This window comes from Hippoglossus stenolepis, chromosome 8 (genome assembly GCF_022539355.2).
Source record: "Hippoglossus stenolepis isolate QCI-W04-F060 chromosome 8, HSTE1.2, whole genome shotgun sequence".
NCBI lineage: Eukaryota > Metazoa > Chordata > Actinopteri > Pleuronectiformes > Pleuronectidae > Hippoglossus > Hippoglossus stenolepis.
The window spans coordinates 24,917,632-24,935,187 of NC_061490.1; the positions used below are offsets into that span (position 1 = coordinate 24,917,632).

The window sequence follows — 17,556 nt, forward strand, 5'->3', positions numbered from 1 at the left end:
TTTGTTGAGCTCTCAAACAGGCGAACGAAGCACAGCTCTGTCGGGCATATGGAGCGTTACTGTCGAGGAAAGCTGATAATTGATCTTCAGTGCAGAGACTTGAAAGCGTTTTTTGTGTGAATCAGCTCGAAAAAATATAGAAACAACACAAAAAAAGGCAAACAAACAGAGACGGAATCTGAGTGTGTTAAGAACTTCAAATAGAGCAGTGAAGCATCCGGGCGGCCGGAGCCCGACGGGATTAAGCGGCGGGGGTTGCTCATCAAGTCTCGCTACCAACAGGGCGGTGATTCTCCTCGAGCGGCGGCGGCTTCACACACCACTGAGGCACTGTGGGAACCCGGGACTGTCGGGGGTCTGATCCGAAGCCTCTGGCGGACAAAGTGGCCTCTGTTCTGAGAGAGATGCTGAATTAGACGCAGGATGGACGGTTCCGCGGAGCAGCAATGACCGACATCTTCCAGCAGGACGGGTCTCTGCTGCGCTGACACTAATCACTGCACGGGATCATCCGCGGCCGTTAGCTCCCCCGTGTCATCATTTGTTCAGTTCACAAAGAGACTTTAAGTCTTAAAAACTCCTCGAAAAGTTGAGGCGGAGCGTTTTAGTTGCGCGGATGAAAAGCAAATGAGGCCGGACGAACACTTTCTGACTGAGAACGACGTTAGAAACCAACAGCAACTCGTCAATCTTCTCCCAGGCCCGGCCAGCTTGGAGGCATTTCTATTCCTATTCCAGCCGTGCCAGGGGCAGAGCGGTGTGGCCGGCGGAGGAGTAATGGGACGTGACAGGGATGATGATCCTTCTTGATACAGGGCATTAGGCAGCCTCGCCGACAGAGCTCCTAGTCCATCAATGGAGTGATGCTTCAGACAATGGCTTCAATGTTTGAGCTGTCGGCCGAGGGAGAGAGAGAGGTGACCGACCATTCAGCCGCCGCAAAGAAGATTCTGTAACCTCCAGAGTTAAAAGTAAAGAGAAGAGACGTTTACTTTGTACGAATGTAAATGAATAAATCTGAGGCTTTTCTCCACATGCAGCGTTTCTGCAGCTTTTAACGAGTTAGAACCATGATGATTCACATTCAAGAGCAGTAACTACAAAGATATATCTGAATATATATCTGAGTCCCAGGATAAACCTGATCTTCAACTCATTATGGAAGATAAGGTGAAGTGAGGCGTTTGTAAGGTTTTATCACAGCGTGTTAATATCTCTGTCGCAGAGAAGGAACTACAACACACGGAAAAACAAACGTTGATATAATTATGATCTTCTGAAATTGATTGAAGACCTAGTACATGATATTTTAATGTATTCGAGACGTAACACTGAAAGAGTCGCACCATATGGAATTTGTTATTCAAGGATATTTCAAGTACATAAATGGTGTACATCATGTACATGGTATTTTTTACTGTTAAGTCTTTTTTATTTAATGTTTTACTTAGTAAAAGTATTCCACTTTTTAACCAGAATAAAACCTAGCACCTTATTTAGGGAAAAACTTAACACTAACAAACATAACTCAGTTATTTTGTAGATGCACTTCCTGGGGAATCAAACCACCCAACACTTGTTGAGGACTAAGTTTCACCATCAAATAAATGTTTTACATAAACTTCACAATTACCTGACCCATCGCGTTTTTTGATTTAGTGAGAACTTGTTAACATAACGTGTAGAAACTGTCGATAAAACTAATTTAGTGAGACCCAGGCTCCGAAATTAAACTCCAGAACGTCAAAACAAAATATAACAAATGCTAATTCCTGACGAGAAAAACAACTTCTCAATCTTTAACCCGTCGGTGCTCAGGTGGGGTAGTGAGGTGAAAAGATAAAAAGACGTGTCCACTGACCATACGCCGAATCGAGCGCCGTGTTTTGCTTGCGTGTGGTCGCCAGGACATCTGAAGAAACAGAAAAACACAAACATCATCAGTGTGAGTCGGGTTATTGCTGGTTGAAAAATCTGCTGCTCATTGATTTCTAATGACTCGTTGAATCTGTCCTGTTAAAAGCTAAAGACAACAAACCCTTTCCCATGAAAACGTCTTTGAGCCGACGCTTGATTAACAGACAAAGTTTGAGAACAGTATTCCAGCAGGGCCCGTGAACGGGGGCGGACTAACTACTCCTCAAGCTTCTTCAGCACGAACTGAATCACTGCCCTCGCTGAAATAAATACATCATAATTCTCTCCGTTCGAATTCGTTACATCCGCAATCACTTGTGGCCGCTCTCGCTCTGACATCGGGATCCGCCGCCGCTCGACAGCTCGCCTCCCCTCTTTCTTTATTGCTTATGTAAATCACTGAGAATGAAGAAAATGTTTCCATCTCACCGTGGCAGGTATCCGGGAGCTGATGGTGGCCGTTCTCCACGTCCTGTTCGAACCCGCCTCTGCAGACAAACGGGGACAAAGACAAAAGAGCCATCACTACATTTGCATCACTTCATTTCACCGACTGTCAGTTCCTCACAAAGCACCTCAGTGGGGTTTCCCCCAAAATTGGATTTGTTGGCGAGGAGCCTGCTCGGAGTCGGGGGGGTATAAGTGCTCCCCGACCAGGTTTAATTTGTCTTGTGTGTGTGGCCGAGGTCGGGGTGTGTGCTTCTCCTGTTTGTTGACCAGACGCAGCCGTGGGTGGTCGGACCTGCAGGAGAACGTCCGGCCTCACGAGGATCCTCAGCTCTGTGGTGCTCAGCAGATTCTGGGATCGGCACCGACTTCAGTGCAGGTCTGAGCATCTTTTCTAATTCCCAACATGTGTTATATCGGAGTCTACTCAGGCGACTGCTGGTGTAATTGGTAGCTACACTTAGTTCAGTGTCTCTGCTCTGCAATTAATGTCTCACGTATGATTGTAGCATGTCAGTAAAAAGATCTTCTCAAAAGGAAAATGCGCTAATTTAGAGTGACCGACACGAAACCCCTGTGATTAATATCTCTCCTCTTCTGCAGCAGTTAGAGAAACTTGAAATCTGAAAACATGACGCTCGACGTGTTGGTGTTATTGTCAAACTTTAGGTATCAAGGATTTTTCCCGGAGACAAAAAGACAAAGATGCACAGTTGTCAACAAAAACACTTTTCACCGCCGGTTCGAAGCTTCTCATGCAAAGAAAAGACGTTTGTGAACATTGATTTGTTGGTGTCGCAGTTTTTGTATCGTAACCGAAGCACAAACAAAAGCTCAATCATGTCAAGTAAATCCGTCATAAATGATTTTTACTTTGCAATTTCTGCCATCTTGAACTCGCTCCTTTGAAATCCGAAAGCCTCTTTATTCGGCTTTTGAACGTCTCCTGCCACGAAACCCAATCTGACAACTATTGACTTTCTGCTCCTCCGATGAGAACGTGCATACGATTGATACGCTGTTCTCCCTTGCAACAGACGCACCATCCCTCACCTTCGAGTCAATCACAAATCAGAGGCTCATCCGCCCGGCGGTTGAGTAATGAGATTGAGCGGAAGCCGTTCTAGCCGAGCGGAGCTTCGCATCAACGCCAACAATCCTCCCACGCGTTGAAATGAACCGAACAAACTAAGACACGGGCTCGTGTGCCGCACAAATGTAATGATCCGGTCTCCACGCAGAAAAACACGCTGTACAGGCGTGCGTGTCATCTGTGTAACAAACCAATTAGTTTCTTATATAATGTAACAGCTCACGCACATTATGTTATGTATTACACCGCATGCAAACACAGGCTCCCTGCATCCATCTATAATTAGTGAGGAAAACACACACGCATGGAAAATACATAATCTCGCACGTACATTTTTATATTTCTTCACACTTTTCACCTCCTGAGAGAAACAAGATGTTCACTCTGGAGACAGGAGAGCTTCCAAGAATGAAAAAGACCAAACTGAGTGAAATGTAAACAGGACGGTCGACCCACCACCAACAGCCCATCCAAGTCATAGACAGATCCTTTAAAGGAGATGTCATCTTCAGGTTGATCATTTTTAATTAGTGTCAATTAGTTTATGACAGATTGTAATTTCAAATTTGCAGAAGTCTGCCATCAACTGTCTCGTTTAGTGACGTGTGTTTAGAAACTACTTCCTCTGTCAGTCACTACAAACCCAGACTCTCCTCCAGTAACTTCCTGAGGACGCTCACAGTCGCTGTAAGACAGGAGGTGATTATAAAAATCAAACGCTCTGTTATTATGCAGAGAACGAAGGAGTCTGGGACAGAACTCAATGAATGATATCTTAAAAATATCTTGACGACGTCGTTTTACAGTTGGGTTTGACGCCAAACAACAACAGAACCATAAATGGTCTGATCACATCCACAGAGACGGAGCGAGGTTGTTTTCGTTGGTATGAGTCACAGTGAAAAGGTTTATTTTTGGTACGTTTATATTCGGGTTGTCTCAGCGCGGTGACCGGTTCAACCACAGGGTGATTGTTCTCTTTCCGATTAGCAAAAAAACATCCAGTGATTCAGAAGGAAAATGCAAAGATTAGAAGCTTTCTAAGAATTCCTCTCACTAACCAGAACCCTACAAAGCAGAAATGTTATTTACGACCCCAACCACGCGACCAGAGGATCAACCACAAGTCGGCATCAGCAATGTGTACGTACACTTATTCACATTTTATTTACATTTGACTTGAAACAGCTTCGACTGACATTTTCCTTCTTCTGCAGTTTAGTCCTCTCGGTTTAATCAAAGCAGCAAAGTGCTGTAAACACAGACGTGAGCTCGCTGACATCCGCCTGTCGTGAGCCGCTCGGAAAAACCAACAACGCACGTGTGGAGTCCTTTAGAATAAAACACAATCACAGTGAAGTGGGTTTTTACGGCACGGAGGCACAAGTAATATGAGGTTTGTACATTCGCTGGCAGGACCGAGCACTTCTGCCTCGTTTAAAAAGCTCGGAATATATGAATATGTGAACAGTTTTAGTTTAAAAGGTTTTTGCTGCCGGACACAAGATGTTTCCCACTTCACTGAAAAGTCCATTCTCACCGTTAAGTGCTCTGGAGGCTTCACGTTTCCACATCGCACCTGTGAAAGTTGCACGACCACAGAACGCGACCGGCTCCGAACTAGTTATGTCACAAAATCGTTTTGTTGCGCCCACGAGTAAAACTCAGATTTGAGGTCAGCGCGGAGACGTTTTCCATATTTGGTGGATGAATATGAAAACAGCCTCTTGGTGTCAAACTCTGCACATAAATCATTCCGGCACAGTGAATGTCAAACGTGGCCGGCAGTGGAGCAACAATAAGCAAATCCATTTCTGAATAAATGGGGGATTCACACAATGTGCCGGAGTGAACCGGAGCCTGTAAACAGTTTTGTTAACTGGTGGCGTGACAGGTCACCTTTACTTCAGGAAAAAACACGACAGACTTGTCAGCACTCGACACCGTAATTGACCTTCTGGCGTTTCGTGCATTTGAATAAACATCAGGCGAGAATTCATCTCTCATCCATCTGTCGGCTTTTACCCACAATCCCTTTCGGTCCGGGTTCGCGTCCCGCCGCAATCCTGTCGTCTGGGTATTGATGGCGTTGTTCTCACTTTTTCTTTCCACCTGGTTTCAGATTTCCTTCGCTGTGTGATTATTATTTGCGTCCTGACATCGATAATAAAAAGAGCTTTGTGCTCGGTGGCACAACATTGATTTCATTTCACAGATCAGCGGAAAAACATCTCACGAATGCAGCGGCTGAGACGTTAAGAACGTTCCACAGGGATGAATTCACTGAGGGGGCGAGAACGTGCACTGATCATTAACACATGCACATCGGAGTGCAGACACCAGATCAGCTGCAGGAGCTGAATAAAGCTTCTAGGGAACTAAGTGATGAATTGTGTGTGAAAGCAGAAATGTAAATACAAATTCCAACACTGAAATCTTTAACTACCTTCGCCAAGGAGTTTATGTTTCCATCGGGTTTGTTAGTTAGTTTGCAGGATTACACAAAAACTACCATGAAACTTGATGGAAAGATGCATTTTATGGGATCAACAAAGAGTCTTTTTAGTTGCTTTCTCAGGGAATGATTTATGGATCTTGATGAAAACAATCAGACACGTTCACAGGACTAAGATCTGTGATTGTAATTTGGTGCAGATCCAAATAACAATCGGGATCTAGTGAATTTAAATGTGTTTTTTATTTATGTATATATATATCGGCCGAGAATCAGAATCAGAAATTCCTTCTCACTAATTGTGTTTTGGTCTTTATCCCAGAAAGATCCGTATCAGCCAGGTTCTATGTTCCACAGCTGAGAACAGTCCAACAACAACAACTGCACTGTTGAGTCTAGTTCGTCTGATACAACAGCTCCAGGCTGATTTCAGAGCTTCTTACAGAAATGAAAGTTCGTGTGATTTCAGTGATTTATAACTTAGAGAAGCAGCTCAGAGCCAGCGACGCGCCAGGAAGCACCGAGAGACGGATTAACTCTCTGCTGCTTCAGGTGTTCTTTGTCTGATTTGATAACAATAAGAGAATTATGGAATATGACCAGTCTGATTCTTAATGAAGTTTCAATCTGCTCCACACAGCTGACCTGATTTCCCCCCCTCTGTCTTTCTGTCCTTGGCCGTGTTCTGTGTTGGCGTTGGGGCTCTGGCTCTGGCGATTATGTCAAATGCATTATGGATGACACAAAAAAACTAAAAACACCCCGAAACGGTCTGAAGTGGAGTCGTCCAGCCGCACAATCCCCCGGCGTTCGAGATGAAGAGGCACGAGGAGAATGTGAATCCTCCCCGCCCCCCCGCCCCTGTCCTCCGGATCAGCCACAAATCAGTCATTAAAATTTATGCCACCTCTGGATGAGGAAGGAGAAGGAAAAAAAGAGGCAGTGAAAAGAAATGATGTGAGCGAGGAGATGGTGAGAAAGGAGGAGGAGGAGGAGGAGGAGGAGGAGGAGGAGGAGGAGGAGGAAGAGGAGGAGGAGGAGGTCCCAGTAGGTTGATGAGTATTGAGCGGTTTCATCTTTAACTCTGGTCAGGCTCCTTTCTCCTCCTGATTCTCATAACTTCCTCCTTCCCTTTCTCCTCTTTCTCCAGCTGCTCCTCAGCTCCGCTCACTGTGACACATATAAACGCACGTCGACATAAAACTTATCACTTCAGGCAGGTTTCAAATCGGAGGTTTTTTTTGGAGCCGCACAGCCTGAGGAGAACGTTTCTTTCCTCTAAATGAAATACAGATGTTCAGCACTTTTCTCTCTGCCCTTCCTCGTGTGTTCTCCTTCTCTTACCCTTCGCTTCATTGGTTTTCCCTTCACGCTTTCCTTCTTTATTCCATCGCTCTCTCAGTTCTCAACTTTTTCCCTCATCTCTTTATTCGTCCCACTTTCCTTTGTCTTCCTTCGTCTTCTCGTGTTTCTCTTGTTCTCTTTCTCTCTGGCAGACGACGGAGGTTTTTATTTTATTTGCTGGCTGATCTCTCCCAGGTTCTGGTCCGTCGGTTTCCAGCGCGGCTCCGTCCCGCACGCTAAACACGGACTCATAAATCAAACCTCGGCGAGCAGCTCGGAGTTCCTCGCCAGCAGGAAGACGCATCGTAACTTCCTGCTTCTCCCGCTTCACCTCCCAGTGACGGCCACTAACTCTGAACCTCAGACCACGCACCTTCTCCAAATCTTAATCACACCCTTAACTCGAATCATAAAAACCCACTCCTGAAGGTCTCAACTAAATTAAAAGCACCTTTTCCATGTTGCTTGCCAACTTCCATGCCTCATTACACACAGAAATTTAATAAGGAAAACATATTTCCAATGAAAAGCTCATTATTTTTATTACTTTAAAAGCAGTGGATCTTTAATAGTTATCTCAGCGTGCACCGGGAAACATAAACAAAGGCTTCACCTCATAAAACGCACAAATTGAAGTCTCCTCCTTCTTCTTGACGTCTAATTAAATCACAGCAACAGGAAGTGGATCAGATCGACCTCACTTCATTTCACTGGAAGCAAAAACCTTTCTGACAATCTGCCAAATACAAAATATAAAGCTCAAAAATCAATCAACAAGACAAACTGTATTAACTCGTTAAATGTTGACGTCAGATTTTGTTAGCAATGAGCAAAGCTATGCTAGCTGTTTCCATCTATCTACAGTGTTTATGCTAAGCTACGTAGTGCCAGACATATTTTCTGCACCGTTTATTCCCTAAAATAAGTTTTCAAACCCACAAACATAAACATTAAACCCTTTATGTCTGCGAGAGGCTCATAGGAATAAATCTGTTACGTTCTAAAGCTAAACTCACTGTCATTAATTTTAATGAATGAGCATAAACTTCAGCAAGAAAGCAAACATGACACATTTCACTTGTACAGGTCTGACACCCACAAGATGGTTTAGAAAGAAGCTCGTGTTTGTGTTGTTACCCGAGCTGAGCCCAGAGGCAGGAAACAGGGACACGGTGAGTTCTGCTCCTCCACAGATCACAAACTCTGCCAACCAGCACCTCCACCGCTCCGTCATCAACATGTGGCCCCGTGATTATTTAATCCGCACGAGATCAGAAGTGTAAAAACTACACGTCGTGGTTTCATAGGAGGATTATGTGCCTGATTATTTCTTGGCCGGGGGCCTCGGAGGCTTCACGGAGACTCGTCTTCGCCGTGAGGCTGCCAGACAAAAACCAGCTGCTTCCAGTCTTTATACTCTGATAAGTTAACCAGCTGCGGGAAACAGCTGGATTTCTGGCAGCGCGACACACCGGGACGTCACCGTGCCTGAGAGGGAAACTGGCTTATTTCCCAAAAATATAGAAAAACCTAAAAATATACGAGGGCACAGACTCATCTAAAAAAAGAAAACAAAAATCCCATTAGCCTCCGTGTGTGTGTGAGGGCGGCGACAGTGACACGACCGACCGGCCGGGCAAAGGATACGTTGTAATTCCAGGTCTGCACATTTCAGGCCCTAAAATAATCTGTGGGAAGCCACTCGGCACAGGAAGTGATGCTCCCTGTGTGTGTCTGTGTGTGTGTGAGGTAACACACACACACAGACACACACAGTTTACAACCAGTGTACACAGAGATAAAGGAACAGTGATTTAGCAGCAGGTTGTACATCAGCCACATGGGGACACACAAAGTCCTCGACTGCCAGGAGGCAAATAGGAGGAGAAAACAGTTGCTTTAACTGCCTTTACACCTCCCTCCTCCTCCTCCTCCTCCCTCCTCCTCCTCCTCCTCCTCCTCCACTACATCCATCTATCTGTCTCCCTCTTCATGCATCCATCTGTTCGTCCAACCAGCCATCCGTCTTTCTTAGTTTGCCAGACGGCGCAGTACGCCGCGTGCAGCCGAACATCACTTCTGATTTTTATGAGACAAACTCAGAGCGAGAGAGCGAGAGCGTGAAAAACGATGATGTGGAGGAAGATGAAGAGAAACCGTGCGATGATCGGTCTGACTGAAAATATGTTGTGTTTTATCTACTGTACAAAAAGCAGCTCGAAGAATAATAAAAAGGTCTAATGTTCAGTTTCACTTCACGTTGCCTCTTTTCGGAGCATTAACCAGGAGACTGTCGGAGAAATTGTTTGCATCATATCCACTGATTCCCTGTGGTCCTGCTCCGCTTCCTCCGGATCCGTGAGCTTTGACAAGACGAACTCATCAATGGACGAAACAAAACACAAGCCTCCGTCTGTCTAAGGGATAATTACTGACTTCTTCCTGTTTTTAATCATGTTTTAATCCCTCAGACGCGATGGATACATGTTTAAAGCCTCAGATGGGATCAGCAGAGCGTTTTATTAAAAAACTACAGTCAGATATTCATCATGTTGACGTCGCCCCGTTTGTCTAATTGCAGATAAGTTATTGATCATCAGGAGAACGAGGCCTCAGCAGCTCACTCGGGGGTCCGGCGGATGTGAACGACCCACACGAGGAGCAGGAGCGGATATGAAAACGATCGCTCCTGCTCGGCTCCACGTTATTGACCGAGGTGGAAATCTGTCCTCTGTGACGGTGAGTTAGAGAACTAATAACGTCTTTATACGGCTGCGTCCGCCCCGTGTGCCATCCCACTGACCAAACAACACACAGGCCGGCCTCACTAATTACAACAACTTCGTCCGGGGGAGAATTAGAAGCCGAAACCTGCTGCTGGAGGGTTTGATTAGAAAGCAGATCTGCACACGTTGGTCCCCTGGTGCTTTCTGATTGGAGACCTCGGAGGTAAAAGGGGTGAGTCACGCTGAGCGGAACATTGCTGCTGCATCATTAATAAAGTTCAAAGAATATTATACTTCTGGGCACGGGTGGTTTTCTCTGCGAGCTGTCAAAGCAAAAGGTGGAGAGGAGAAACATCAAGAATGTCTCTGAACACGTTTCAGCTGATTGAAACGATAATGAAAAGCCTCAACGCTCAGGTTTCTCCTTAAGAGTTTTAAGGTTAAAAAATCACCTTATTCAACTTTTTCTGACAGTTGATCACAACTCGCATTATTTATCTGCATGTGGGATCGTGTACTACGCATTGTTTTTAAACTATTCCCAAAATCGGAAATATTTGGTGTCTTGTCTTTGTTGGCGGGTTTAAAGTTCACATCTTAATCTTTTACTGATTTATTAAATCTCCTGTGTGTTAATAAACATTTTTGATTTCACACTTCAGAAGTTGTTCTCAGCACCGGGAGCGTCTTCATATTAGTTTATCCAGATACACAACAATGATCTTGCATAACGCAAAAAGCTCTTGCTGCCAAAAAGCAGTGAAGCCATGAGCAGAATCACTTTAACACGTCAAACACTTCTTAAATGAATAGTAATGCTTGTTCTTGAAATTATAACCAGTACACACACTGTTTTTTAAAATGTCATAAACACAAAAAATGCAAAACCACAATATCTGACAGTTACATATTAAATCTGAGTGCATCACATCAGACTGAATGTGTCTCTGGTGACGTATCTAAGAAGAAGACGACAAAAACATCAGCCGTAGAGTGTGTGTGTGTGTGTGTGTGTGTGTGTGTGTGTGTGTGTGTGTGTGTGTGTGTGTGTGTGTGTGTGTGTGTGTGTGTGTGTGTGTGTGTGTGAGACAAGACTTACTTTAATCCAGGTGAGACCGTGGAACAGCTGCCTGACTTCAGCCAAATGCAATAAGGGTCCCGTGAAGACAGACAGCTTCTGCAAGACACACACACACAGATGGTCAGTGATGGAAGGAGGTGCACAGAGAAACGTGTTTGAAACCCGGCAGATGTTACTTAGGTAACGAGGCTCTGCTTCGCCCCCGGCCTCACAACACCCATCACTTTCTCAACTGCTGCTGCAAACATGGAGCGAAGAAGTGAGCTCATGTGTGTCCTGGTGTGAACCGTCAGGCAAATACAGCTTTCAGACCCAGGACATGTCCAGAACATTAGCGGCAGGAGGCAGGAGGCAGGACATGACATGACACATCCACACAAGAGTCGCCAAAAACTCTGGAATCTTCTCGTCTTTCCAAGTCTATGTCTTCTACGTGTATAGCTCCTCTTTTTTCTTCTGATTTGTGTTCTTCCAGGTTTCACGTCCGACTCACTTGGACATTTTCTGGACGTTTTACTTGCTGGAAAAGTTCGGGAACTGAACTCAACTGACTCGGACATTTGCACTGTCACAGAAAACCTCGACGGAAACTTTCAGCGAAGCTTCTGAAAGCAGCTTCAGAAACTGATTGAAAGAAAAACACGATAGATGCATAAAATGAAGTCGACCAAGCTGCGTTAAACGTGAACAGTTTGGTTAAAAGTTGAACGAACAAAACAAAAGCAGCGTTATCCGGAAATCACAGAGTAAATATTTACATCTCATCTTCATCCTTCATGGTCTTGCTCCGACGTGTTCCTCACTCCCACAGACGTTCGGTGTTTAAACACAGTTCAGCTGAATCGTTTCACGGCTACAAAGGGAACACGATTGTTTAAGTGGAGCTTCTTTGTATGAATAAAATATGTAATTAGCTCGGTCACAAACACTGACTAACAAGTATCCCGACCGCAATCTGCCGCGCGGAAACAAACGCAGGCAATTATGAGAAGAGACGCGGGAAAGATCACAACCAGATTAGTTTCTGATGAGAGTTAAAGGACAGAGATCCGTTTGTTTTCTTTGCTAACGGAGGGAATTAAAGAGCGGAGCTGCTTTTTGTTCTCTTCTGCTTCTCTTAAAGATCCGAGAATGATTTCCCCCGCACACAATATGAGTATTTACAGAAGAAACATGGACATGCATCATCTCGACTCAAACATAATTGAAAAACAAAGGCCTGATTTCCTTTTTGTGATTAAAAAACTCAGTGATGTAAACAGGCTTTCAAAGACGGGGAGAAATAAATGAAAGTAAAAAACTAATTTTCATCTTTTTAATTGAGTAAATTAAATATCTAATCACTTCATCTTCATTCTAAAATATCAATATATCCTGGTCGCGGTAAAATAAACAAACAAACCAAATGATTTGTGTTTGTAAAGAACATATTCACAGTTTTCCCTCGTAGGGTTTAAACATCTGTACAAAGGGAGAAACTTCAGAGAGAGTCACAAGTGAGGGATTCCTCTCCGGGGACGGACACAACTACAAGAGATGTGTAACAGAGCACAACAACAAAACAACACAATTTAAAACCAACACAACAAAGACCTGTTCACGAGAACCTGCACAGCGCCCCCTGCAGTCTACAGGGATGTTCATTCTACAACATTTAGTCAAGTTGCGCTTTCATAACTTGTTTTAAATTTCATCGTGATTTATTTGTTGTCTGGTTTTAATCCAGCTTTTAAAGGATCTAAGATTTGAAGCGTTTCCCAGACTCACAATTTGTTTGAGCTTCTCTTTGACTGAGATGAATGTCGATGTTGAAAAACTCCCATTAAACCCAAACTCAGGTAAAGTGAGAGCGGAGGCCGACATTTCCCACACGAGCTGAATATCTGCTGAAGGAAAGAGCTCTTGAAACTCAATTTTTTGCAGAATGTTTATATTTGGACCGATTAACCATGCGAGGCCTCATTCGTGGAAAGAAAACAGCTGATTATATTGCGGCCTCATGTCGGCAGTCAGCAGACGAGTGGATCACCTGCCTCTTCTGACTGTACGTCTGTTGTGTGATTTAGTGCAGATTGTTTACTTCCTCCCCTTCAGGCCGTCGGCATCAACCGGCATCAATAGCCATTAGTCACATTCTCCACGGTGTCAATTCCCGGCAGCATCGGAACGTGGCGGCGCCTCCTCCTCCCCGAGCCACGTGTCACTTCTGTTGATTAAACTCTTGTGCTGATCTGCTGTCAGCCGCTCTGCCTCATGTTTCATTTAAGTCTGTAGTTTTTAATCCCAGTCTCACGATCCTCTTGGCCTTCGCTCCGCCGCTGTGTCATTGCAAAACAACACCGGGCGTCAAGGAGGGAATTGAGGGTATTATTCTGCCGCTGCAGAACGTACGGCTCTCGCGATCGTACCCAGCAGCGCCGACATAATGAGCGTAAAGCACACGGGGACAAAAGAAACGACAACAGACAATAATATTTACGTCTGCAGTCGCTTTGGAGATGTTTTTAGCCTGTTGTGCTGAAAAAACGCCATCAGAGATGAAAGTAAATACACGAAACGGAAACGCCATCAGCTCGCTGGTGGTGGCGCCGGGTGCGCCCGTCGTGATGTCAAACCTGATCCTTTAATGGCAGTCAAAGAGCAAGTTTTTAATGAGAACCCCTGTGACCTGTTTTTAAAATGCAAAAAAAAAAACGACTTACAACAATCCAAACTTAACGTGCAGGAGTCGCACAACCGTCAGCCTCCGTCTGTAAACAGAGGAATCCTCAGAGAGCGGCGTGTCACTCAGGCAGAGTGAGGTAATGCACGACAGGAACCGCTTCCTGCCTGATGCCTGCAGCTCAGAGTTTGACGAGCAGACGTGCGAGTTTCAACTGTTTCGTTTTTTATGGCGACGACGAGAAAAACAACAACACACGGCAGCAAACAACCGGATGAAGACTTAACAAATCCAGACTAACTCACAACTTGAAATAACAAGCGGCTGCAAAATGAAAATATCTATAATTAAACTGTAAAACAATAATATTCCATCTGTGCAATAATGTCACATTGTTTATATTATGTTTAAATTGTACATATTCCTTTTATTTCATAGTTCCTCATGTTGTTATTGTATTTTGTTACTCATTTATTCCCTTTTAGCTCTATTAGCTCCCAGAGTGGGACCGATAAAGCCCAATTATCTCGTCTCGTCTCATGAAGCAGCGTTACTGCTCATGTAGTCTCTTCCTGACACGACAGCACCGACCACAGGGATCATGGGAAAATGATCCGAGGCTCCACCGAAGGTCGCACTCTTACAAACACTCGCTGCTGTTGTTTCTTCCAGGAAGCACATTCTTCACGATGATGCTAACGCACTGCGGTTCATCCAGATTTACTGAAGCTCATAAAGCTCATTCAGGTTCTGTTCGAACTCAGCAGCTGCCTCGTGTTCCATCAAATATCCCGTGAGGTCTTTAGGTCTGATTCGGAGAAGAGCTTCTTTCCTGGTAAACAAACATTATTCCTCCAATTATGATTCCAGAGGGGAAAGTGCTCTGCAGAACAACGTGCACATTCACAACGCACATCACGAGTGCATCAGAGACACAAACTCAAACACACATTATAGCTAAGGCCACATTCAGTTTCTCAGATACACATCATGGTAGTTACAGGTTTCTTAGAAGTATTTGTTTCTGCAGTGAATCCACTCAAAACAGAATCCGCACAAAATAACAACCTGCTAAATATGTCAGAATCTTTTCGACATATCTTACTCATAGTTCTCAGAGAAATCAAAAATACAATCACAATGTCAAAGAAAGTGGAAAACACTTCTTCCCCGGACCTGTATCACCCCCGAGTTTCATGGTAATCCATCCAGTAGTTTGTGTGTAACCCTGCTAAACATCAAACCAACTAGAATAGCACTTTTATTGGGATCTGAACCAAATTGCACACACACTCCATTATTTGTTCTTTCGGGAAAGAGCTGAAAATCTAAAAAGAGAAAAACCACATCCTCCCACTAAGTTCTGTGGGAATCCGTTTAGCAGGTTTTGTCTAATCCATACAAATAATTTAACAAACCAACAGACACACAAAACAAAAGCTTTTCTGAAATTCAAAGCCTCCAAAAATCAATTGAAAATTAGAAACCAGGAGCTTCACCGAGCTCCGACTGCAGAAATCAATCCTCTGTCGTGTTTCACCTCCTCTGAACCCAGACATACACAGGAAGTGGCAAAAAATCCAAACTTCAGAGTGAATCCTAAACTTTTTCTTCATCATCAAAAACAACTTTCAGTCCCCCCCCCCCAAACAAAATCCTGAGCGGTTATTTATTCCTTTGCTCTGTCAAAGCATCACAGACTGAGCACCGCTGGGTATCGAGGTCTTAAGGTGGCTCCGGCCTGTGTGTGTGGTTACCAATATGTGACAGGGAATCGAGCGGCTTCAATAAATGATTCATACCCGAGCCACAAGGTGTATATGAATCATCCCCCCCCCACTGTGCCTGCCTCCTTCTCTCCCCTCAGTGATATGACGGAGATGAACCTGTGCACCTCTGCAGCGCTGGGGAAACAGGCCAGATGTGTCCAGCCGTGGAGCTCAGCACCAAGCAGCGAGCGAAGTCGTTCCTGCTGCGCGTGACGTCTCTTCTCCAACGCGCAGCTCGAATATATACGACGTGTGTTGGTGTGCGTCCCTCGTCACTCTTTAAAACCTCAGACTCCTCTTCTGCCGTCTCGCCCCGTACGCTGTCATGCTTTGATGAACACAGAGGTGTGTATGTTCGCCTGCAGCCGCTCTGTGTAAGGAACATCCATTAGCTGCTGAGGGGAGACGGGATTTATCCAGCTTCTGAGGCCGGGACGCACAACTTCCAGCTGTCATGTAGCCCACATCCAGGGAATAACACAACACAACCTACTGGAGCTGGTTTCATCTCAAACTACACAACACAGACCCACTGGAGCTGGTTTCATCTCAAACTACACAACACAGACCCACTGGAGCTGGTTTCATCTCAAACTACACAACACAGACCCACTGGAGCTGGTTTCATCTCAAACTACACAACACAGACCCACTGGAGCTGGTTTCATCTCAAACTACACAACACAGACCCACTGGAGCTGGTTTCATCTGTAACACCAAGACCCACTGGAGCTGGTTTCATCTCAAACTACACAACACAGACCCACTGGAGCTGGTTTCCTCTCAAACTACACAACACAGACCCACTGGAGCTGGTTTCATCTCTAACTACACAACACAGAGCGACTGGAGCTGGTTTCATCTCAAACTACACAACACAGACCGACTGGAGCTGGTTTCATCTCAAACTACACAACACAGACCCACTGGAGCTGGTTTCATCTCAAACTACACAACACAGACCCACTGGAGCTGGTTTCATCTCAAACTACACAACACAGACCGACTGGAGCTGTTTATCTCAAACAACACAGACCGACTGGAGCTGGTTTCATCTCAAACTACACAACACAGACCCACTGGAGCTGGTTTCATCTCAAACTACACAACACAGACCGACTGGAGCTGGTTTCATCTCAAACTACACAACACAGACCCACTGGAGCTGGTTTCATCTCAAACTACACAACACAGACCGACTGGAGCTGGTTTCATCTCAAACTACACAACACAGACCCACTGGAGCTGGTTTCATCTCAAACTACACAACACAGACCCACTGGAGCTGGTTTCATCTCAAACTAACTGTTGTTTCAACAAATGTCTCTTTATGGCGAACGTACAGTTTGTTTAAGAACCACGAGTAGAAACCGTCTTTCATCGTGACCACGATCTTCCTCCGGGTTGAACAAGACGTTTTTGTGCTCGAGGACTTGAGGCCTGATATAGATAATAAACGTTCTGTTGGTTTGAACAACACTGTGTTGACTTGTTGTCTGAGATCTCAACAGTTGCTTTGTGAGCAAGATTCACAAGAAGCAACATCAATTATGAACAGAACCACAAACAATAAGGCGTAATAACTTATCGTTTCCTGTTCCGTCTACTTCTTAAAATCAACAGAACTTTTTACAGTAGGCGACAGCAACAATAATACAGTTATTTATCTCAGCGCAGCCACTGAAACTGTTCATATAAAACACTGGGAGCTGAGTATTTCAGGGTTTTGGGGGCCTCCTCTGCCCACTCATTGTAATTTCTTTTTTTTCCATTATTAAAACCTCACATTTCATACAGTTCCCAGCCGCGGTTCAGAACAGTTTCTGAAACCTAATATCGGCAGCAGGGCCTCGAGTGAAAAGAGAAACCCGACGGTGCCGACTCCGGTGAGACGGAGGAGAAACGAGGAATTCAGAAGCAGAGAGAAGATGGAGGCAGAAGACGGAGAGATGGAGTGAATCTCATCTGGAGGGAGACGGATTCATCGGTGTGGTGGAGGAGGTCATGGCGGCTGAAACCCGACCTCCTGGCCGCTGCTGATGAGGCTTATAAGGCCCCTAAT

At 44.9% G+C, this 17,556-nt stretch overlaps 1 protein-coding gene across 5 annotated transcripts in view; it reads right to left on the reverse strand.

Annotated features, from left to right (window-relative positions):
• Nucleotides 1-17,556, reverse strand: part of sema6e (sema domain, transmembrane domain (TM), and cytoplasmic domain, (semaphorin) 6E) — a 142,041-nt gene that overhangs the window by 17,554 nt on the left and 106,931 nt on the right. For all 5 annotated transcript variants that reach the window (XM_035164083.2, XM_035164082.2, XM_035164086.2 and 2 more), the window contains 3 exons: nt 11,082-11,159; nt 2,347-2,405; nt 1,862-1,912 (listed from right to left, as the gene is read on the reverse strand). In XM_035164083.2, coding sequence (XP_035019974.1) covers nt 1,862-1,912; nt 2,347-2,405; nt 11,082-11,159 — 188 coding nt within the window. The remainder of the gene's footprint in view (nt 1-1,861; nt 1,913-2,346; nt 2,406-11,081; nt 11,160-17,556) is intronic.